The sequence below is a fragment of the Dendrobates tinctorius genome, unplaced genomic scaffold, assembly GCF_039654945.1.
Source record: "Dendrobates tinctorius isolate UK_male_01 unplaced genomic scaffold, ASM3965494v1 ptg000231l, whole genome shotgun sequence".
Classification (NCBI taxonomy): domain Eukaryota; kingdom Metazoa; phylum Chordata; class Amphibia; order Anura; family Dendrobatidae; genus Dendrobates; species Dendrobates tinctorius.
Genome location: NW_027361898.1, coordinates 19,306,662 through 19,331,625, shown reverse-complemented (window position 1 = coordinate 19,331,625; position 24,964 = coordinate 19,306,662). Strand labels below are relative to the sequence as shown.

Genomic DNA, 24,964 nt, shown 5'->3' with positions numbered 1-24,964 from the left:
AATATTTAAAAAAAAATGAACATCTAACTTTTTTTCACAAAAAAAATAATCCTGCTTCAATTTTTTTTATTTTACCAAGGGTAACAGGAGAAATTGGACTGCAAAAGTTATTGTGCAATTTGTCCTGAGTACGCTGATACCTGATATGTGGGGGGGAACGACTGTTTCGGCGCATGGCAGAGCTCAGAATGGAAGGAGCGCCGTTTGACTTTTTCAATGCAAAATTGGCTGGAATTCAGATCGGACGCCATGTCACATTTGGAGAGTCCCTGATGTACCTAAACAGTGGAAACCCCCTACAAGTGACCCCATTTTGGAAACTAGACCCCCCAAGGAACTTATCTAGATATGTGGTGAGAACTTTGAACCCACAAGTGCTTTACAGAAGTTTATAACGTACAGCGGTACAATTAAAAAATCATATTATTTCCACAAAAATGATCTTTTCACCCCAATTTTTATTTTCCCAAGGGTAACAGGACCCTAAAAGTTATTGTGCAATTTGTCCTGAGTACGCTGATACCCCAAATGTGGGGGTAAACCACTATTTGGGCGCATGGCAGAGCTCGGAAGGGAAGCAGCGCCATTTGACGTTTTTGGCTGGAATTGAGATCGGACACCATGTCGCGATTGGAAAACCCCTGATGTACCAAAACAGTGGAAACCCCCCACAAATGACACCATTTTGTAAACTAGACCCCCCAAGGAACTTATCTAGATGTGTGGTGAGCACTTTGAACCCCCCAGTTCTTCACAGAAGTTTATAACGCCCGGGCGTGAAAATAAAAAATTCATATTTTTTCCACAAACATGATCAATTAGTCGCCAATTTTTTTTATTTTCCCAAGGGTAACAGGAGAAATTGAACCCCAAAAGTTGTTGTACAATTTGTCCTGAGTATGCTGATACCAATTTGTCATGAGTACGCTGACACCCCATATGTGGGAGAAAACTACTGTATGGACACACGTCAGGGCTCGGAAGGGAAGTAGTGACGTTTTGGTATGCAGACTTTGATGGAATGGTCTGCAGGTGTCATGTTGCCTTTGGAGAGCCACTAATGTACCTAAACAGTGGAAACCCCCACAAATGACCCCATTTTGGAAACGAGACCCCCTAAGGAACTTATCTAGATGGGTGGTGAGCACTTTGAACCCCCAAGGGCTTCACAGAAGTTTATAATGCCCGGGCATGAAAATAAAAAAATCGTATTTTTTCCACAAACATGATCAATTAGTCCCCAATTTTTTTTATTTTCCCAAGGGTAACAGGAGAAATTGGACCCCAAAAGTTGTTGTCCAATTTGTCATGAGTACGCTGACACCCCATATGTGGGAGAAAACTACTGTATGGACACACGTCGGGGCTCGGAAGGGAAGCAGTGACATTTTGGAAAGCAGACTTTGATGGAATGGTCTGCGGGTGTCATGTGCGTTTGGAGAGCCCCTGATGTACCTAAACTATTGAAACTCCCCACAAGTGACCCCATTTTGGACACTAGGCCCCCCACGGAACTTATCTAGATGTGTGGTGAGCACTTTGAACCCCCAAGTGCTTCACAGAAGTTTATAACGCTCGGACGGGAAAATAAAAAAAAAATCACTTTTTTCCACAAAAATGATACTTTTGCCCCCAATTTTTTATTTTCCTAAGGGTAACAGGAGAAATTGGACCCCAAAAATTGTTTTGCAATTTGACCTGAGTAGGCTGATACCCTACATGTGGGGGTAAAACACTGTTTGGGCGCATGGCAGAGCTTGGAAGGGAAGGAGCACCATTTGACTTTTTCAACTCAGAATTGGCTGGAATTGAGATCAGACGCCATGTTGCATTTGGAGAGCCCCTGATGTGCCCAAACAGTGGAAACCCCCAATTCTAACTCCAACCCGAACCCCAACACACCCCTAACCCTAATCTCAGCCCTAACCCTAACGAAAAAATGGAAATAAATACATTTTTTTTATTTTATTATTTTTCCCTAACTAAGGGGGTGATAACGGGGGGTTTGATTTACTATTTATGGCGGTTTTTATGTTTGGCAGCTGTCACACGCTAAAAGACACTTTTTATTGTAAAAATAGTTTTTGCATCACCACATATTGAGAGCTCTAATTTTTCCGTATTTTGACCCACCAAGTCATGTGAGCTCTTATTTTTTTGCGGGACGAGTTGACGTTTTTATTGGTACCATTTTCGGGCACGTGACATTTTTTGATCGCTTTTTATTCCGATTTTTGGGACGCAGAATGAACAAAAACCAGCGTTTCATGAATTTCTTTTGGGGGGGTGCGTTTACACCGTTCCACGTGCGATAAAATTGATAAAGCGGTTTTATTCTTCGGGTCAGTACGCTTACAGAGATACCTTATTTAGGTCGTTTTTTTATGTTTTGTCGGTTTTATGCAATGAAAACTATTTTATATAAAAAATAATTATTTTTGCATCGCTTTATTCTGCAAGCTATAACTTTTTTATTTTTTCACTGATGATGGTGGTTGGCGGCTCGTTTTTTGCGGGACAAGATGACGTTTTCAGCGGTACCATGGAAATTTATATGCGTCTTTTTGATCGTGCGTTATTACACTTTTTGTTTGGCGGTATGATAATCATTTTTTGCTTCGTTTTTTATTTTTATTTTTTAAGGGGTTCGCTAAAGGGGTTAACTAATGGGACAGTTTTATAGGGCGGGTCGTTACGGATGCGGCGATACCTAATATGTGTACTTTTATTGTTTTGTTTTTTTTTTATTTCTAAAAAATGGATTTATTTGGGGGAATATTTTTTTTTTTCTAATTTATTTGGCGATTTTTTTTAATTTAAACACTTTTTTTTTTTTTTTTTTTTACTTTATTAAATAGTCCCAGGTGGGACATCACTGTCCTGTGACAGATGGCTGATCTGTCACATCACAGATCACTGTGACAGATCAGCAATCTGTCACAGGCACTGCAGAAGGCTTCCTCATGCCTGCGCTTTGCAGGCACTGAGGAAGCCAGCTTCCTGCAGGCCCCTAAAGGCCCCCGTCGCCATCTTGGATTCGGGGGCCTGCAGGAATGGAGCCCCCGCAGCAGCGCTGCACATTGCGCTGCCGTGGGGGGCTCAGGGAAGCAAGGAGGGAGCCCCCTCCCTGCCGATGCTTCCCTTTAACCCCCGGTACACCGCGATCGTGTTTGATCGCGGTGTGCAAGGGGTTAACGTGTCGGGGGCGGTTCGTGACCGCCCCTGACACATTGTGCCGGGTGTCAGCTGTGATAATCAGCTGACACCCGGCCACGATCAGCGGCGCTCACCACGTGAGCGCCGCTGATCGCGGTAGACGTACTATCCCGTCCATGGGCATAGGGGCCCGGGTCCCATGGACGGGATAGTACGTCTCATGTCAGGAAGGGGTTAAAGAAATTGAAGGTACAGCAGGAAGTGAAAAATTTGTGATTTTGTTTTTCCTCACTTCAAGTGTAGTTTATTTAAATTAGTGATGTGTTAACCCCTTCACTACCAAGGATAGTTTGCACGTTAACTCCCGGGCCAATTTTTACAATTCTGACCACTGTCCTTTTATGAGGCCATAACTCTGGAACGCTTCCATGAATCCCGGTGATTCTTTTCTCGTGACATATTGTACTTCATGTTAGTGGTAAAATTTCATTCAAATAACTTGCGCTTATTTGTGAAAAAAATAGCGAAAATTTTTAAAATTTCGCAAATTTCCAACTTTGAATTTTTATGCCTGTAAATCACAGAGATACGGCTCACAAAATACTAAATAAGTAACATTTCCCACATGTTTACTTTACATCAGCGCAATTTTGGAACCAAAATTTTTTTTGCTAGGAAGTTATAAGGGTTAAAAGTTGACCAGCGATTTCTCATTTTTGCAACACCATTCTATTTTTACGGACCACATCACATTTGAAGCCACTTTGAGGGGTCTATATGCTAGAAAATACCCAAAAGTGACACCATTCTAAAAACTGCACCCCTCAAGGTGCTCAAAACCACATTCAAGAAGTTTATTAACCCTTCAGGTTCATCACAGGAATTTTTTTGAATTTTTTTTAAAAAAATGAACAGAACTTTTTTTTCACAAAAAAAATACTTCAGGTTCAATTTTTTTTATTTTACCAAGGGTAACAGGAGAAATTGGACTGCAAAGTTATTGTTCAATTTGTCCTGAGTACGCTGATACCTGATATGTGGGGGGGGGAACCACTGTTTCGGCGCATGGCAGAGCTCAGAAGGGAAGGAGCGCCGTTTGACTTTTTCAATGCAAAATTGGCTGGAATTCAGATCGGACGTCATGTCACGTTTGGAGAGCCCCTGATGTACCTAAACAGTGGAAACTCCCCACAAGTGACCCCATTTTGGAAACTAGACCCCACAAGGAACTTATCTAGATATGTGGTGAGAACTTTGAACCCACAAGGGCTTCACAGAAGTTTATAACGTACAGCCGTACAATTAAAAAATCATATTTTTTCCACAAAAATGATCTTTTCACCCCCAATTTTTATTTTCCCAAGGGTAACAGGACCCTAAAAGTTATTGTACAATTTGTCCTGAGTACGCTGATACCCCCCATGTGGGTGTAAATGACTATTTGGGCGCATGGCAGAGCTCAGAAGGGAAGAAGCGACATTTGACTTTTTTGGCTGGAATTGAGATCGGACACCATGTCGCGATTGGAAAACCCCTGATGTACCAAAACAGTGGAAACCCCCCACAAATGACACCATTTTGGAAACTAGACCCCCCACGGAACTTATCTAGATGTGTGGTGAGCACTTTGAATCCCCAAGTGCTTCACAGAAGTTTATAACACCCGGGCGTGAAAATAAAAAAATCATTTTTTTCCACAAACATGATCATTTAGTCCCCAATTTTTTATTTTCCTAAGGGTAACAGGAGAAATTGGACCCCAAAAGTTGTTTTGCAATTTGTCCTGAGTAGGCTGATACCCCATACGTCGGGGTAAAACACTGTTTGGGCGCATGGTAGAGCTTGGAAATGAAGGAGCACCATTTGACTTTTTCAACTCAGAATTGGCTGGAATTGAGATCAGACGCCATGTTGCGTTTGGAGAGCACCTGATGTGCCCAAACAGTGGAAACCCCCCAATTCTAACTCCAACCCTAACCCCAACACACCCCTAACCCTAATCTCAGCTCAAACTCTAGCCCTAACCCTAATGGGAAAATGGAAATACAGTGGGGAAAAAAAGTATTTCGTCAGTCAGCAATAGTGCAAGTTCCACCACTTAAAAAGATGAGAGACGTCTGTAATTTACATCATAGGTAGACCTCAACTATGGGAGACAAACTGAGAAAAAAAAATCCAGAAAATCACATTGTCTGGGTTTTTTTTCATTTTATTTGCATATTATGGTGGAAAATAAGTATTTGGTCAGAAACAAAATTTCATCTCAATAATTTGTGATATATCCTTTGTTGGCAATGACAGAGGTCAAACGTTTTCTGTAAGTCTTCACAAGGTTGCCACACACGGTTGTTGGTATGTTGGCCCATTCCTCCATGCAGATCTCCTCTAGAGCAGTGATGTTTTTGGATTTTCGCTTGGCAACACGGACTTTCAACTCCCTCCAAAGGTTTTCTATAGGGTTGAGATCTGGAGACTGGCTAGGCCACTCCAGGACCTTGAAATGCTTCTTACGAAGCCACTCCTTCGTTGCCCTGGCGGTGTGCTTTGGATCATTGTCATGTTGAAAGACCCAGCCACGTTTCATCTTCAATGCCCTTGCTGATGGAAGGAGGTTTGCACTCAAAATCTCACGATACATGGCCCCATTCATTCTTTCATGTACCCGGATCAGTCGTCCTGGCCCCTTTGCAGAGAAACAGCCCCAAAGCATGATGTTTCCACCACCATGCTTTACAGTAGGTATGGTGTTTGATGGATGCAACTCAGTATTCTTTTTCCTCCAAACACGACAAGTTGTGTTTCTACCAAACAGTTCCAGTTTGGTTTCATCAGACCATAGGACATTCTCCCAAAACTCCTCTGGAACATCCAAATGCTCTCTAGCAAACTTCAGACGGGCCCGGACATGTACAGGCTTAAGCAGTGGGACACGTCTGGCACTGCAGGATCTGAGTCCATGGTGGCGTAGTGTGTTACTTATGGTAGGCCTTGTTACATTGGTCCCAGCTCTCTGCAGTTCATTCACTAGGTCCCCCCGCGTGGTTCTGGGATTTTTGCTCACCGTTCTTGTGATCATTCTGACCCCACGGGGTGGGATTTTGCGTGGAGCACCAGATCGAGGGAGATTATCAGTGGTCTTGTATGTCTTCCATTTTCTAATTATTGCTCCCACAGTTGATTTCTTCACTCCAAGCTGGTTGGCTATTGCAGATTCAGTCTTCCCAGCCTGGTGCAGGGCTACAATTTTGTTTCTGGTGTCCTTTGACAGCTCTTTGGTCTTCACCATAGTGGAGTTTGGAGTCAGACTGTTTGAGGGTGTTCACAGGTGTCTTTTTATACTGATAACAAGTTTAAACAGGTGCCATTACTACAGGTAATGAGTGGAGGAAAGAGGAGACTCTTAAAGAAGAAGTTACAGGTCTGTGAGAGCCAGAAATCTTGATTGCTTGTTTCTGACCAAATACTTATTTTCCACCATAATATGCAAATAAAATGAAAAAAAAAACAGACAAATGTGATTTTCTGGATTTTTTTTTCTCAGTTTGTCTCCCATAGTTGAGGTCTACCTATGATGTAAATTACAGACGCCTCTCATCTTTTTAAGTGGTGGAACTTGCACTATTGCTGACTGACTAAATACTTTTTTTCCCCCACTGTAAATACATTTTCTTTTAATTTTATTATTTTTCCCTAACTAAGGGGGTGATAACGGGGGGTTTGATTTACTATTTATGGCAGTTTTTATGTTTTGCAGCTGTCACACGCTAAAAGACGCTTTTTATTGTAAAAATAGTTTTTGCTTCACCACATATTGAGAGCTATAATTTTTTCATATTTTGACCCACTGAGTCATGTGAGGTCTTATTTTTTGCGGGACGAGTTGACGTTTTTATTGGTATCATTTTTGGGCACGTGACATCTTTTGATTGCTTTTTATTCCGATTTTTGGGACGCAGAATGAACAAAAACCAGCGTTTCATGAATTTCTTTTGGGGGGGTGCGTTTACACCGTTCCGCCTGCGGTAAAATTGATAAAGCGCTTTTATTTTTCGGGTCAGTACGGTTACAGCGATACCTTAATTAGGTTTTTTTTATGTTTTGACGCTTTTATGCAATGAAAACAATTTTATATAAAAAATAATTATTTTTGCATCGCTTTATTCTGCGAGCTATAACTGTTTTACTGATGATGCTGTATGGCGGCTTGTTTTTTGCGGGACAAGATGACGTTTTCAGCGGTACCATGGATATTTATATGCGTCTTTTTGATCGCGCGTTATTGCACTTTTTGTTCGGCGGTATGATAAAAAAATCATTTTTTGCATCGTTTTTTATTTTTTAAGGGGTTCGCTAAAGGGGTTAACTAATGGGATAGTTTTATAGGGCAGGTCTTTACGGACGCGGCGATACCAAATATGTGTACTTTTATTGTTTTGTTTTTTTATTTCCAAATAATGAATTTATTTGTGAATTTTTTTAAATTTATTTAGCGATTTTTTTAAAATTATTTGTACACTTTTTTTTTTTTTTTTTTTTTTTAACTTTATTACATTGTCCCAGGGGGGAAATAACTGTCATGTGACAGATCGCTGATCTGTCACATAACAGATCACTGTGACAGATCAGCGATCTGTCACAGGCACTGCACAAGGCTTCCTCGTGCCTGCGTTTTGCAGGCACTGAGGAAGCCAGCTCCCTGCAGGCCCCCGAAGAAGGTCCCCGTCGCCATCTTGGATTCGGGGACCTGCAGGGATGGAGCCCCCCGCAGCAGCGTTGCACATTGCGCTGCTGTGGGGGGCTCAGGGAATCACGGAGGGAGCCCGCTCCCTGCCGATGCTTCCCTTTAACCCCCGGTACACCGCGATCGTGTTTGATCGCGGTGTGCAAGGGGTTGACACATTGTGCCGGGTGTCAGCTATGATAATCAGCTGACACCCGGCCGCGATCAGCGGTGCTCACCACGTGGGCGCCGCTGATCGCTATGACGTAATATTCCGTCCATGGGAATTAGGTCCAGGGTCCCATGGACGGAATATTACGTCCATTGTAGGAAACGGGTTAAAGTAAACAATGCCCTACCAACTCAATGCCCTACTAATGTGTAAAGTAAACAATGCCCTACCAATTCAACCTCACCCTGCTGTTTTTACATCTGCAGTTGTGTATTTTATCATCAACTCTTGTAACCTTCGTTCATGGCTGTGCGCCATACAGTACATGAATCTAGCTTTTTTTGTTCAGAATAGTGATTTTTTTCAGACACTTTTTCCTTTAAATAATTTGATTAAATTGTGCCTTCCCCCCCCCCCCTGAAAATTTTTTTATGGTTTCACATACGTCTTGCATTGGTGGCGTAACACCTTGTATTATTCATGCTTGTATGGTGGAAGCAAAGCTGAAATTTGGGACCCTGGAAAACGCAGCAAACACGCACTAAGAAAAGCAGCATGATGGGTAAGAAAACCTGCATTTTTGCAAGAGTTCGGGTTTTGGCAGCAGAAAAAAAAACACAGCTAAAAAGCAACATGTGAATATAGCCTAATGGTGGTAAAACTTTCCCCATACGAAGACCCAGGAGCTGCTCTGTAAGGAGGCATGGGTGTTTGCTTAGTCTTGCATGCACTCTCTATATGAATGAGAATGTAGAGGACACACTAACACTTTCCATGGTGAAGAATACAGGTTCTAACTTAAAAGGAAACATTTTCCGAATCAACTATTTATTGAAATGTTCAGCGATTCTAATAGGATTCCCCGCTTTCTAGCCCTGTATACTTTTTCAACATAAATTAATATGCAGTTCTAAGTAATTCAACAGTTGTGGGTAAAAATAAATAAAAACTACTCTCCTACGATCACAAAACTGTTCTTTCTTTTCACTCGAAGGTGTTTTGCCCCAAGAAGCAGTCGCAGCCTGTTCTGTGCCTGCAGGACACTGCAATTATCTTTGCTTCTGCGCTTATTCTGCATTCCAGCAGCTGTCTAGGTGTAGTGTGAGAATGGAACATGAATGGGGATCTACCTGCAGGGTCTGTATTCATACATACCATGGGGATATTTGTCCATACAGGTTCTCTGCCTGGACAAGGTAGAATATATACACACAAAGCAGAGCTAAAGCACTAGATTTAGTCCTGGCTTAGCTCTAGTTGTTTGAGCCCATTTAAAAACATATGGAACATACATCTGCAGATTCTTCTGATTTTTTTGTTTTTTAGACAGGCTCACAAAATAATTGCTCTCTTCTACAGTTCATGGCGCTACACTTTTTATTCTGAAGATCATCCCAGACTGCTCTGCTGCCCAAGTAAATAAGTGGTGAATTATAATTTCACAATCTATTCGAGTATTCTCCAAGTTTATAGTGTGCAGCGATGGCAGACACACACAGAAGAGGGCCCTGTGCAAGAACAATATTCGTGTCTTCCCTTTGCAGTTCGATAGTTCATCATCGTGCACAATTCCATCTGCTTTGGAGGTGGTAGCAGGGTCTCTAAGGGTCCCATTACACATAGCAACGCACCAGCGATCCCGACAACGATATGACCTGGTCAGGATCGCTGATGTGTCGCTATATGATCGCTGATGACCTGTCAAACAGGCAGATCTCACCAGAGATCAGGACCAGCGAGGACACGGGTAACTAAGGACATTCGAGCACCATCAGCGATACCCGGCTGGGGGGGGCCTGTCGCTGATAGGTGTCACACAGCGAGATCGCTGCTGAGGTCGCTGTTGCGTCACAAAACTTGTGACTCAGCAGCAATCTCGCTAGAGATCTCACTTAGTGTGACACGGGCTTAACTCTTGGGCCCCTGTACGGCTGCACAAGTTGCACCAATGGAATGTCCGCCCCTGTTGTATGGCTCACGATAGAAACAAGGCATGAGAAGAAAAACATGGGAAGTGCCGATAACATTTTTTATTGCAGAAAAACAAAACTTTTCTGATCAACACTTTGGCAGTTATACGGTATTTTTCGGATTATAAGACGCACTTTTTTCCCCAAAATTTGGGAAGAAAATGAGGGTGCGTCTTATAATGTGGACATATCTTACTGGCCGCGGTGGAGCATGGTCCCAGACAAGCGTGACGGGTTCCTGCAGGCTGGGATGAGGGGGTGTTCCGATGTGCACCACTGCGGGTGAAAATGGCTGCGGTGCTCTGTGGTGCGGGGGGGGGGGGGCTCTGCCGGCATTTTGTGAAAGCCCGCAGCCCCGCGCATTTCCATTACTGTGATACGGTGGCCTCTGGGAAAATGGCCGCTTTCACAAAATGCCGGCAGAGCCCCCCGGCACCACAGCTATATTCACCCACAGTGGCACACATTAAAATACCCCCTTCATCCCAGCCTGTGGCCTGCAGCAACGCGCCACTCTTGCCTCCTCCAGCAGCGACCCTTTTTCTCCTCAGAATTTCGGGTGTGTCTTATTATCCGCAAAATACGGTAAGTTATGGTTGGCAATGTACCTTGATTTTGCTTCCCATACCACATGTTGGAAGTGCTTGGAGACAAAAGAATTATACTTAACTCGGTCATTCCTTCCTCCTTTTACAAAATATGAAGGGACATTTCTAACTTTTTAATTGTGGACAAGTTACAGTGGCATGGAAAAGTTTGGGCACCCCTGGTTAAAATTACTATTAATATGAACAATTAAGCAAGTTGAAGATAAAATGATCTCTTAAAGGACCAAAGTTAAAGATGACACATTTCCTTTGTATTTCAGGCAAAAATATATATTATATATTTTAATCTTTCACATTTTAAATATTACAAAAAGGAAAATGGGTAGATGCAAAATGTGAGGACCCTTTGATATTGTGTGCGCATATAACTTTGACCAAGGTTTCAGAACTTCATAGAATCATAGAATCGTAGAGTTGGAAGGGACCTCCTGGGCCATCTGGTCCAACCCCCTGCTCAAAGCAGGATTCGCTAAATCATCCCAGTCAGATGTCTGTCCAGCCTCTGTTTGAAGACTTCCATTGAAGGAGAACTCACCACTTCTCGTGGCAGCCTGTTCCACTCATTGATCACTCTGTCAAAAAGTTTTTTCTAATATCTAATCTGTGTCTCCTCCCATTCAGTTTCATCCCATTGCTTCTAGTCTTTCCTTGTGCAAATGAGAATAAAGTTGATCCTTCTACAATGTGACAGCCCTTTAGATATTTGTAGACAGCTATTAAGTCTCCTCTCAGTCTTCTCTTTTGCAAACTAAACATTCCCAAATCCTGCAACCTTTCCTCATAAGACAGGGTTTGCAGACCGGTCACCATTCTGGTCGCTCTTTTCTGAACTTGCTCCAGTTTGTTGATGTCTTTTTTAAAATGTGGTGCCCAAAACTGGACACAATATTCCAGATGAGGTATGACCAAAGAGGAGTAGAGGGAAATAATGACTTCACGTGATCTAGACTGTATGCTTCTGTTAATACATCCTAGAATTGCATTTGCCTTTTTTGCTGCTGCATCACACTGTTGACTCATATTCAGTCTGTGATCTATTAGTATACCAAAGTCTTTCACATGTGCTGTCACTTAGCCCTATTCCTCCCATTCTATATATGCTTTTTTCATTTTTATTGCCCATATGTAGTACTTTGCATTTCTCCCTGTTAAAAACCATTCTGTTAGTTGCTGCCCACTTCTCCAGACTTAATTAGTCTGTTAGGGCAATGGCTTGTTCACCATCATCGCATTGCTAGAGAGGCAAGTCAGAATCCCCGCTTGACTGCAAAAGACCTTCAGAGAGATTTAGCAGACTCTGGAGTTGTGGTACATTGTTCTACTGTTCAAAGACACCTACACAAATATAACCTTCATGGAAGAGTCAGAAAAAAGGGCACAGAATTTCAAGAAAAGAACATCTCGCCAACCATTAAGCATGGGGGTGGACCAATCATGCTTTGGGGATGTGTTGTAGCCAATGGCACAGGGAACATTTCATGGATAGAGGCAAGAATGGATTCAATGAAATTTCAACAAATGGTTGATGTAAAAATAACACAGTCTGTAAAAAGATGAAGTGAAAAAGAGAATGGTGTTGTGAATTCGCTTTCTGGCCTCCCTCTGGTTATTACTGAAGGTAGTGGAGCTGGACAGATCGACAGAGGGGTTGCGAGATCTCTTTCTGGGCTCCCTCTGGTGGTTACTGGAGGTAATGGAGCTGATCTGATTGACAGAGACTTGCCACCGGATAAAGATGGGGTTTCAGATTGGGATTTAAGACAGCCGACTCCCTCTATCCCTGCTAGTGATTTGCTTCCTGTTCCTCCTGAGGTCTGATTTCTCCAGCTCTGTCCCTGCATGTTCAGCTAAGTGGTTTATTTGCTATTCTGTTTGCATTTGATATGGTTTTGTCTATCTCTTCTCCCAGCTCCACCTGGGGCTGTGCTGAATCACCGCCCATATGTTACTGCTTGTGCCAGTTTGTTTTATCCCCTGTTAGATTGGTTTCTTTTTGCTCTGCTTTCAGAATATACCAGAGTGCTGATATAGTGGGGGGCGAAGTCGTGTGACTTCAGTGTTTTTTGCATCAGATGTGTTGGACTTTTTGCAGGGTTTTTTGCGTGATTGCAGACAATGTCTTTCCTTTCCTGTCCTGTAGGTCAGTGTAGGCCCCATCATTTGCTCAGTCTATTTTCCTGCCTGTGTTTGTGTTTTCATCTTGTCTCACCGACAATATATGTTTGGGGACTATCTATTCCTTTGGGGTCTGCTCTGGGGCAGTTTAGATTTCCCCTTTCTTGCTTTAGGCTTAGTTAGCTCTCTGGCTGTGCCGAGGCATCTAGGATCATCGCAGGTACGCTCCACGGTTACTGCTAGTTGTGTGGAAAGGATCAGGGGTCTGCAATCTGCTTAGGTACCAACCTCTCTGGTTTTCTGTGGCTTAGTCTGGACCTGCTCTCCTCCTCGGTGACCCATTCATAACAGTATGGCTTCTACAAATGAATAATGATCCTAAACACATGTCAAAATCCATAATGGGCTACATCAAAAGGCGCAAGCTGGAGGTTGTACAATGGCCCTCAAAGTACTCTAATCTGAACATCATTGAAAATCTGTGGCTAGACCTCAAAATAGCAGTGCATGCAAGACGACCCAGGAATCTCACAGAACTCAAGAAAGACTCTTGTCTTGCTACAAAAAGTATTTACAAGTTACTAACCATGCAGGGTGCCCAAACTTTTGCATCAGCCCATTTTCCTTTTTGTAATTTTTAAAATGTAAAGATAAAAATAAAAATATTTTCTGCCTAAAATACAAAGGAAAATGTTTAATCTAGGTCTTTCAGAGATCATTTCATCGTCAACTTGCTTAGGCCTCTTTCACACTTCCGTTTTTTCTTGTCAGTTAAAATGCGCCAAAATGGCGGAAAGCGGATCCGTTTGTAACTAATGCAAACGGATGCCACCGGACCGTTTTTTTGACGGATCCGTTGAATGCAGAATTTTAAAGGAACCGCAGGAGAGAGAGAGAGAGAGAGAGAAAGACTTCCTTTTGCCGGGCAAGCGCACTGTAAAATGCGGATCCTACAGCCAAAACAACGTTGCAGGGTCCCGTCCAGGCATGCCGGCGGACGCAAACATTTTGGCGGATCCGCAAAAAAACGGATCCAACGGATGGCCATCCCTCAATATCCGCCGGTAATGCAACTCAATGTGGGAAAAAACGGATCCGCAAAAAAAAATGGCGGATCCGTTTTTTTCAAAAACTGGCGGATTTTGACTGATGGTCAAAAACGGATGTGTGAAAGAGGCCTTAACTGTTCACAATAACAGTAATTTTGACCAGGGGTGCCCAAACTTTTACATGCCACTGTATCTAAAGAAATTTGATTCCTCTTCAAATAAAGAGACATGCACTCTTTCCCCAACTGAAATCAATGTAAGTTAAAGAAATTGCCAAATTCATTCATGCATTCTGTCAACTCGTCTACTCCAATTACCAAATAATACGTACGAGAAGGACAAAGCAGTATGACGCCAGCACAGCAGCCACCGTAATAAAGATAACTGACCAGTCTTCCCAAAAACCTGCAAGCCGGAAGATTTCCCTGTTTAAAAAGAAAAAAAATAGTAATATTCAGAAATATTATGGAGACATCAGAAAGCACGATCCCGCTAGCACACATAATAAAGTCTAGAAAAGGAGGAGACTGGAATCCTACTTACTCATTGAAGTTGTGTATGTCATTTTTCAGGATCAATGTGACATATAACCATATCAAGGTAAACAGGAACACACAAAGAACCAGGAGAACCCAGATACAACCACACTGCAAAACAAATGATCAAGACTTCAGTAATAGGCAGCTATTTATACAGGACAACTTTATCTACAGCCACTATATCAAAACTTGAATTAAAAAGGATCTGTCACTTTAAAATAGATTCTGCTGCGTCACTCCACTGCAGAGATATTCACATTTATTGGTCTTGGAGCACTTTATGTGAAATCTTCGCTTGCAGATGAACTGGGTGTTTTTTTAATCTTTTCTGAGAGTGTGCGCAACTTCACCTTTGCCTCCTACATGCTGCTGAGCTGTGATAGGCAGTGTCTGGAATGGAGAGGTGAAAGTGCGCGCCCCCAGAGAAGACTCTGAAGAAACTCCCAGTTGATCTGCAAGCAGAGATTTCACATGCTGTGCTCCAAGAACAATAAATGTTAATAGCTCTGCAAAGGACTGATGCAGCACAAAAAACGGAAAAGAGCAGAAGAATTAGCAAGCTCAGGGAATTTTACAACACATTTTTTTTTCTAAAAAGGACCTTTTTAATTAAACCCAAAGCTGTGTAACGTAACATTGGTCTTCGAGAAAAGTCTGCACTTTTTGAAATGTGAAGATACCCAGAAAATAACAAATCTACACATCAATGAAAACTTCTTTCTGGTGATCCCAAAAGCATTCTAGACACAATCATAGGCATGGAGGCATTAGAAGAAACCGGTTTCATTTGTCAGTTGAGTAGCTTTTCCTTTTGCTTGTGAATCTCACAGCACACAGTAGTCATCAGAAAATAAAGATACTGTGGCAATTTTATACAAAAACATCCTTTAACCCCAATATATAGCAAAACTAATTCTGATCTCACTATCCAATTTCCCATGATTATTAAACATGGTGTCTCTTTCCTCTCTCGAAAGCAACAGAGGCTATGTTCCCACAATGATAAGATTTTGATGTTGCAGATTTTCTGAAGCATTTCCACACCTGTTAAGTGAATTAGTGTTTTTTTAATTGTATTTTTGAGTGCGTTTTTTGTACAAAACAAAAAAAAAAATACTTTGATGCTTGTAAACATAATTAAAGTTCCACATTCCTGCAAAAATTACTTGTATAGAGCAAAATTAATTGGCTAGTATGGCCGCTTTCCAGAAGTGTGTCTGGATAGCATTGCTTAAGACTCTGTACATGCATGGGACGTGCATTGCATACTGCTGTCCTAAGTGATGCTTCACTGTAGCAGAAAATAAGTCATTTCATGAGAAAGAAAAAAAAAAAAAAAACAAGTCTAAGTTTGCATTCACCTTCATCAATCTACAGAAAAAGGTGAACAGTAAAGAAAAAGGTATACAGTCCCTAAAAAAGGAAGCAATGTTTCTAGACTCACTCACAGTATGGTCCTTTACTACAGTTGATAAAAAAAATAGTTCTCACAGGACAGAAGTTCTCTTAGGGGTTTTCTGCTGCGCTCCACACACACACACAAACAATAACCCATACAATCACCAAGAGTCTATACAGACGATGCAGTGTGTAAAGCGCTGTGGATTTAATGGCGCTATATAATTGAGTAAAATAAATAAATACAGTCTAGGCTGAACTACACACACATTCACATCATTGGGCTGTCTGTGTTACACAGGACAGGTCCTCCAGAGAGACGCTCTTTGTAGCCACTAAGGGTATGTTTCCACGGTCAGTATTTGCTGCGGATTGGACGCTGCGTACAGCCGCAGCGGCCAGATGTTACAGAATAGTGGAGGGGATTTTATGAAATCCCATGTCCACTATGCGTGGAGGGACGCCTCCGACTTCCCAGCGTAACTGGACACGCGCCTCGTCTTTCTAGACTGCAGCCTATCTATTTATCTTGCAAAGACGCTCAGTTCAGTGAATACATGCGGAATCACCGAGTGTACAAAGCCGGCAGCACTTAGCACGGAGCTGCGTCCAAAGCGCTGCCAATAGTGACCGTGGAAACATACCCTTATACTCTGACCAAGAGATGAGGATTCTGAGCACAGGACTGCTTATATTAAGAGTGACCTAAAATGTTTAATCGGTTTTACAAACTGGAGAGAAAAAAGTTACATTATAATTATTAAGCACCATCCTGGTATTCCAAAATCCCTATGACGGCACTTCCTGTTTTGTGTTATGTGGTCACTAGTGAAAATGTTGCGCTTACTGCCTTGCATATTCTACCTGATAACTGTCTACACATTCAGGAGGTACACTAACCCCAATTACGTTTTACAGATAGGATTATTTATTAGTTTATCAATAAACCCATCATGAAGATACGAAAAATGAAGTGGGGGGGGCCCTCTTGTGCCGCTATTACATAGCTAGTACAAGGATTTTAACTCCTTCATCGCCAGGCGATTTTCCACTTTTTTTGTTTATGATCTTGCCTCCCCTTCTTCCAAGAGCCATAACTTTTTTTTATTCTCCTGTCCACATAGTCGTATAAAGGGCTTGTTTTTTACAGGATGAGTTGTACTTTTGAATGACACCATTCATACTACCACAGTGTACTAGAAAACGGGGGAAAAAAATTCAAATGGGGTGAAATTGCAAGAAAAAAAAAAAGTGCAGTTCCACTATGATTTTTTTAATTTTTTTTTTTACTTACCATGTTCACTAAATGCTAAAACTGACCTGGCAGTATGATTCCCAAGGTCAGTTCGAGTACACAAATACCAAACATGTATAGTTTTATTTAAGTGGTGAAAAAAATTCAGAAATTTTTTAAAAAAAATAAAATTAAAAAAAAAAAAATTCTGAGACCCGTAGCGTCTCCATTTTTCGGGATCTGGGACTGGGTGCGGGCTTATTTTTTGCACTCTGAGCTGATGATTTTATGGATACCATTTTGAGGCAGGTGCAATATTTTAATCGCCTCTCATTGCTTTTATTGCAATGTTGCGGTAGCGAAAAAACTTAATTCGGGTGTTATTTTCTTCTCGTAACGCCTTTTACCGGACTGATTAATTTACTTTTCATTTTCATAGATAAGACTTTTACAAACGCATCAATACCAAATATGTGTGGTTTTAATTTATTTTAATTGTTTTAATGCTATTATCAGTGCAGCTTCTGCTGTAGAAACAGTGTGCACCCAAGGGAGGACAATGGGAATGAAACAGAAAGTACAAAAAAGAAGGGTGACCAATACATACACAATTTGGTATTAATTTTATTCTGTACGGAAGAAAGGGGGAAAAAAAAATACAGCGTAGTAAATTAATCCCAAAAATTGTCAAAAATGAGGGGGGGTTTTTTGTATAAAAACATTTTTTTCCATTTTATAAAATCTCCATAGAGGTCCCACAACAAAGAAGGTGGACACGAAGAGATCACAGATAGAAAAAGACAGACTAAAGGAAAAAAAAGGACTAAAAATCCGAATAAATTGGAATCATATTATACAAGATAAAAACACAAGTTCCAGAGATATTCTGAGGACTATGCCAATAATAAAATTTATCATTTAGAATGGAGCGGGGTTTCACATTCCAAAAGACATGCACGGAAAGATTTTTATAGAAATGATAGAGTCAGTTTTAACAACACTAGTAAGTCCATGGATATTTTGCAAACCTCTACATCAGAAGACCTTTCAGATTCTTCACTGGGCTCTATAAATTGTAAAAGGACTATCTAAAAACGTTAAAACAAAAAACTTTGTGAATCAGAAACAGCGCCTGAACAGGAGGGGAGTATAAGGCTACTTTCACACATCACTTTTTTGCCGTCAGGCAGGATCCGGCTAGTTTTAGAAAAAAACGATCCGGCATAAATTTTGGAGAACTGTAGAAACGGATCCGTTTTTCTGCCGGATCCGTCTAGCAGGTTATATCTTTTTCCTGGGGGCTGGCCAATTGGATCTGAGCATGCGCAGACTTAAAAAAATGGATCCGGTGGCTGGATCCGTCTTTTTCTGGATCCGGCGCATTCCGGCGCCCATAGACTTTCATTGTGGCAAAAAGCCGGAATCGTCGGATCCGGCGCTTCCGGCTTTTTCGCCGGAGACAAAAAGCGTTACAGTAGCCGTTTTTTCCAGACGCCGGAATGAGACAAGTAGCCGGATCCGGCAAAAAACGGATGAAACGCAATGCCATCCGGCGCGATCCGGCGCTAATACAAGTCAATGGGGAAAAACTGGATCCGGCATTGCATTTCGCCGGATCCGGTTTTACAAAAAAAAGCCGGATCGCACCTGATGGCGAAAAACTGATGTGTGAAAGAGGCCTAACCTGTATTATTTTATGGAGGCCAAGCAAGGGGTATGAGAAGAAGTCCAAGTAATAGCCAACTTCTTTAAGTGAATGCACAGTCAGTCATCTCCAATATACAGGCTGTATGATGGGTCCTCTTAAATAGAGATGAGCAAATTTGTTCAGTTTTTGGCCTAGAATCTGATTTTGATATATTCTGACTATTTTCTAACAATACTCGTGCCGAATGTATGTCTTATGTTCGGTTCCGAACATATTCGGTAATTTCTACTGCCATTCACTCTAATGACGTTCGGCTGCCTTCGACAAATACTGCAAAAACAATATTCGAATCCAATCGTATTCAAAACCAAATCCGAACAAATTCGCTCATCTCAACTCTTAAAATGTGAATTTGATGCCATTTATCAGATGTGGTTAACCCATCAGCAACCTCTCCCTCCACCGTATCCAGGCATTTTGCGATTGTCTATAAAGATGATCTTACAGGTTCAAAATTAGCAGGCAAAAGTTACCGAACAGAGTGAAAATTGATTTTTACCTAGGAGAGTCGAATGGACGTAATACTACGAGGCTCTTATTCTTCAATATTGATCTGCTTCCATATGCTATAATTGTATTAATTGATGTGCATTGTGCTTGCTAATATTTGTACATATATCTTTTAGATTTCTTATTTTAAGTTCACTATCTGCTGTTAAAGGTCTTTTTACACTTTTTTTTTTTTCCATTCCACACTGTTTATTCCTTCTCCACCCCATTTCATTCAAAAGGTTCCACCTTTTCAGGTATATAAAAGGTCAGTTAGGATCAGTGTTCAGACTATGAGTAAGGCATTTTGCCCAAATATGTCGGTCTTTTTCTCTGTGATCCCCTCAGTGTCTACCTTTTTTGTTTTTGGACCTCTATGCAGATTTTATACAATGGAATAAATGTTTTTATATATAAAAAAAAAAAAATAATAATATGACAGTTTTTGGGATTGATTTACAACGCTGGATTTTTTTTCTCCTTTCTTCCTTGTAAGCTTCCTAGTGACTCTTGCCCAGCCCATATCCAGACTCCTCTTAGAGGACCTCCAGTGTGGTAATCTGACTATCCATTTAAAATTTAATTTTGTCCTGTGGGTCATAAACACTTTATTGGTGCAGCAAAGAAAAAGCATAATGTTTAAAATGGCAAAAAAAACCAGCAGAATTTTTTATTCTTCAGTTTGTACCCACAGAGTTGTTAAAATTTAGGTATTAGATTGTTTGTATGTACCCCAAAAATGGTGCCACAGACCAATAGAAGTCATCTCGTAAAAATAACAAGCCCTTAAACAGCCATGTCGGTGGAAAAATAAAATGTTATCACTCCTAGAATGGGAGAATGAAAAGAAGGCTAAAAACATGGATGTTTGTGAGTACTCACCGTAAAATCCTTTTCTCCGAGACGCTCATTGGGGGGACACAGATACTGTGGGTGTATGCTTCTGCCGCTATGAGGCTGACACTAAGTAAAAAAAAAGAGGTTAGCTCCTCCTCCGCAGTATACACCCTCGCCCCCTATTGCGGGCGGAAATCAGTTTGGTGCCAAAGCAGTAGGAGGACAACAAATCAGCCTTAATACAGGTACAACATGTCCAAAGGAAAACCCCACCCTTATATAAAATAAGTAAACACATTCATTTAAACAAGAGCCAACTGGCTAATAGGGTGGGTGCTGTGTCCCCCAATGAGCGTCTCGGAGAAAAGGATTTTACGGTGAGTACTCACAAAAATGCATGTTTCTCCTTCGTCTCATTGGGGGACACATATACTGTGGGACGTCCTAAAGCAGTCCCTGGGTGGGAGATTGACTCACCGATCCAAGCTGCATGCACCTCCTGTTTAAAGGTGCGCCACCGTTGCTTGGAGAATCCTTCTACCCAGGCTCGCATCCGCCGAGGCCTGAGCATGGATATCATGTTTGGCAAATGTGTGCAGGCTGGACCAGGTTGCTGCCTTGCAAACCTGTTCCATCGAAGCCTGATGCCGAAGCGCCCATGAGGCGCCCACCGCCCGGGTAGAGTGCGCTCTGATCCCTGCTGGAATCGGCGTGCCTCGAATGCGGTAGGACCCCTGAATAGTCAAACGAATCCATCTGGCTATGGTCGACTTTGAGGCAGCGAGTCCCTTCCTGCGCTCTTCAGGGAGCATGAACAGCGTGTCCATCTGACGAAAGAGTGCCGTCCATGACACGTACCTCTGGAGGGCTCTTACCAGGTCTAACGTGTAGAGCCTTTTTCCACACGGTGCACCGGTGGTGGGCAAAACAACATCTTCATTAATGTGAAAAAGAGGACACGACCTTCGGCAGAAAAGGAGGGGCTGGTCTGAGGAGCACCTTCTACTTATGGAAAGTGAGGAACGGAGCTCGGCAGGATAGAGCCGCCAGCTCTGAAACCCGCCTGATGGAATTGATGGCCACTAGGGGAACAACTTTCCAGGAAAGGTACCTCAAAGAGAGATCCTGAAGCGGTTCCAATGGAGCTTCCTGCAGAACACTTAGGACCATGTTAAGAACCCAGGCGTCCATCGGCGCCTTATAGGGAAGTATCAAGTGGGACACTCCCCGGATGAAAAGTTTTCACCTGCAAATTGGTTGCAACCCTGCACTGGAACAGGACGGATAAGGCCGACATTTGTCTCCTGCGGAAACCTGGGGCAAAGCCCGAGTCTAATGCTCTACCGACAGCTATCCGGGCTCTCTGAGCCCGACTGGAGAAAAAAACAAGATGTTGGGGATCGAGAATCTTAGCGGAGAAATACCGCGGCCTCGACATCAAGCAAATAACACCTTCCAGGTGTGATGGTAAATTCATGCTGAAGCAGGCCTCCGGGCGCTAATCGTTGTAGCGACCACCTTGCTCCCGAACCCTGCCTGGGTTAGAATCCAAGATTCAATGGCCCTGCCGTCAAACACAGGGCCCCTGAGTTCGGGTGGCACATCGGCCCTTGAGACGGTAGATCTGAGCACTTTAGCAGGCACCCAGGAACGTCGGCGAGCAGCTGCCTTAGATCTGCGTACCACGCTCGACGGGGCCAGTAGAATCGCCGGCCCCCCTTCGGTCTTGATCCCTTTGCTGACTCTCGGGAGTAGTGGCAGTGGGGAAAATAGATATGGGAGGCGAAACTGGTTCCATGGCAGAACCCACGCGTCCACCGCGAATGCCTGCGGGTCCCTGGCCCAAGAGACATATGTGGGCACCTTGGCATTCACTCTGGAAGCCATCAGGTCCACATCCGGGGCTCCCCACAGTTGACAAATCTGCTGAAGAACTTCGGGATGTAGAGACCACTCTCCAGATGCAAGACCCTGCCGGCTGAGGAAGTCTGCCGCCCAATTCTCCACGCCCGGGATGTGGACAGCCGAAATCACCGAGTGGTTTGCTTCGGCCCACTGAAGAACGTGCCCCACCTCGCGCATGGTTGTTCTGCTGAGGGTGCCCCCCTGACGAATTATTTAAACCACCGCCATGGCGTTGTCCGATGGAATCCGGACGGGGCGGCCTGCTAGAAAGTGATGAAACTTCTGCAGAGCCAGCCGAATTGCTCGTATCTCCAATAAGTTGATCGGGAGGCGTGCCTCCTGTGGCGACCACCGTTTCTGGGTTGTGTAGTGGCGAAACACCGCTCCCCAACTGAGGAGACTGGCGTCGATTGTCATTATCAGCCCATGACCTGGGGGGAAAGGTTTCCCCTAGGCCAGAGAGGAACTGGTTATCCACCATCCGAGTGACTGCCTGACTTGAGAGGACAGTTGGCACCGCCGATCGAGCGTGAAAGGATTCTTGTCCCAGACTGACACGAGGCGTGCTGCAGGGGGTGAAGGATGGAACTGGATGAAAGGTATCACTTCCATTGCTGCCACCATTGCGGATTGGATGGTATGAGGGACTGGTTGGCGTAGTGTCTGGACTCCCTGCCGGAGACTAGCGCCTTTTCCTGAGGGAGAATTACCAACCCTCGGCAAGTGTCGAAGATCATTCCTAGGGAGGAGATCCTCTGAGCTGGCACAAGGGATGATTACTTTGCATTGACCAACCATCTAAGCAGCATGAGTATCTAGCGTGATGTTGACACCTTCCTCACATGCCCGTATTGACGGGCCCTTGACCAAGAGGTCGTCCAGATAAGGTAAGACGACTATGCAGTGTGGCCCTGACAATTGCCATAACCTTTATGAACCTCTCTGGGAGCCGTGGCTAGCCCGAAGGGTAGCGCTACGAACTGAAAATGTTGAACGCTGATGGAGAAGCGTAGAAGCCTCTGATGAGGAGGAAGAAAAAAAAAAAATGGGAATATGCAGAAATGCGTCCTGGCTGTCAATTGAGGCCAAGTATTCTCACTGCTCCATGACTGCCATGACTGAACAGAGAGACTCCATCTGGAAATGTCTGATCCTGATGAATTTGTTCAGAAGCTTTAGGTCCAAAACAGGCCTGAGAGACCCGCCCTTTTTGGGAACCGCAAAAATGTTGGAATAGAACCCCTGAGCTCTTCCGTGTTCTGGCACTGGAACTATGACGTTGTGCAGGAGCGACTTGATGGCTCCCAATAGAGCCCCTACCTGGGTATCCACCCTGGGAAGCCGGGAAAAAAAAAAAAACATCTTGGAGGGTATCTGACAAATTCTATTTTTGTAACCTGAGGACACAAATTCTTTTACCCATGCATTGTGAGCGATGTTGGCTCAGACGTGATGAAAACAAAGTAGGCGGCCGCCCACTTTGCTGGTGTCGTCTGGTAAAGACCTCAAGTCATTTGGCCGATGATCTTTAGGATCTGGGTCCCCTAGTTCTGGCCTGTTGAGCACGCATTCTCCCCAATGGGTTGGCTCTATACGAGAACTGCCGCTCCCTATCCTGGTTGGGGCGGTCTGAGGTGGCGGAATTGCCCCGTAGTCCACCCGGAGTCTTTTAACGCATGACCCCGGACCGGTCTCCTATTCGGGTCCCGGACCAGGCTCAGGCTGCTTAGCGGCCGCCACCTGACCAATGCAGTCACGCCCGGCCTAGAATGGCCGGTGGCACTGCGAAAGGCCCGAAAACGTGCCTGAACCGGGTGACGAAAAAACAGTTTAACCTTCTGTTGAGGGAGAAACCCGCTCTTTCCTCCTGTGGAGTCGGAGATAAGTTGATCCAACTTTTCTCCAAATAGGCGGCTGCACTGATAAGGCAGGGAAGTCAAAGACTTTTTGGAAGTAGAATCGGCCCGCCATGTCCTCAACCATAGGGCTCTTCAGATAGAGATTGCATTAGCGGCAGCAAGTGCTGAACAATTGGCCGCATCCAAAGACGCATTCATTACATAGTCTCCAGCTATCGCCATCTGACCTGCGACCTCCAAGATCTCTGCAGGCAGATCCTGCTCCTGCGCGACCTTGTTTAATGTTTCTGACTATGATATCATAGCCTTGGCTACCCAAGTTGCTGCGAACGAGGGAGCGAGTGCAGACCCTGACGCCTCATATACTGAACGAGCTAGGCTCTCAATAAGGCAGTCCGTGGGACCTTTAATGGAGGAAACCCTAGGGACAGATAACAGGGTCTTAGTGGCCAGGCGTGAAACTGGAGGATACACTATCGGGGATTCCATCCATTGTTTACGGAGGTCCGGAGCAAACGGATACCTCGTTTCGAGTGCCTTTTAAACTGAGAAAACGCTGTTCTGGATGTTCTCTGTGCCGCTGCACTATGTCCTCAAACTCCGGGTGAGAGGAAAAAATTCTGTGCGGCCGCTTCACTCGTTCGGTATCATCCTCAATCCCCAGGGTCTGACTGGCGGCTTCTATGAGGCTGTCCACTGTTTCACGTGACTCTGGCGTGTCCAGGTCAAGGGCTCATCTGCGTCGCAATCTGAGGTCTGCTCGCTATCAACCACTGGTGACGGGGAGCGGGAAGCAGATCTTACGGATGCCAAAGGCACCGGATGGACTGGGCGACACCGTGTGGATTCGTTTCCCCCCGGGTCTGCCTGGAGTGAGAGCGGCCCCTGCAGGCCGGAGGCTCCTGTGAGGTGGAGGTTTCCTCTAAAGGCGGCGAGCCACTGTCCCTGCCCCTATCTGGGGCTTGAGGGGATTCTATTGCTCTCGTAAGCGACTCCATGTACTGTGACAGTGATCGGGCCCACTCTGGGGGATTTGACACATTGGTCGCGGTCGCAGGGGAGGGCTCCTGGGCGCGTTTGGATTCGCAGGCTTCGCATAAACACTTGCTTTGCGCCCGCGGAAAAGCATCCCGACAAGAGAAGCATGCCGCGTTAAAAAACGTGTGTGTCTTTGCTTTTTCGGACATGCTGTATCTGTCCATTGC

General features: G+C 43.8%; 1 protein-coding gene across 5 annotated transcripts in view; it reads right to left on the bottom strand.

Moving 5' to 3' along the window:
* The window catches only part of GDPD2 (glycerophosphodiester phosphodiesterase domain containing 2), a 102,824-nt gene that overhangs the window by 21,278 nt on the left and 56,582 nt on the right, over positions 1–24,964 (bottom strand). For all 5 annotated transcript variants that reach the window (XM_073556130.1, XM_073556131.1, XM_073556129.1 and 2 more), the window contains 2 exons: positions 14,334–14,437; positions 14,122–14,215 (listed from right to left, as the gene is read on the bottom strand). In XM_073556130.1, coding sequence (XP_073412231.1) covers positions 14,122–14,215; positions 14,334–14,437 — 198 coding nt within the window. The remainder of the gene's footprint in view (positions 1–14,121; positions 14,216–14,333; positions 14,438–24,964) is intronic.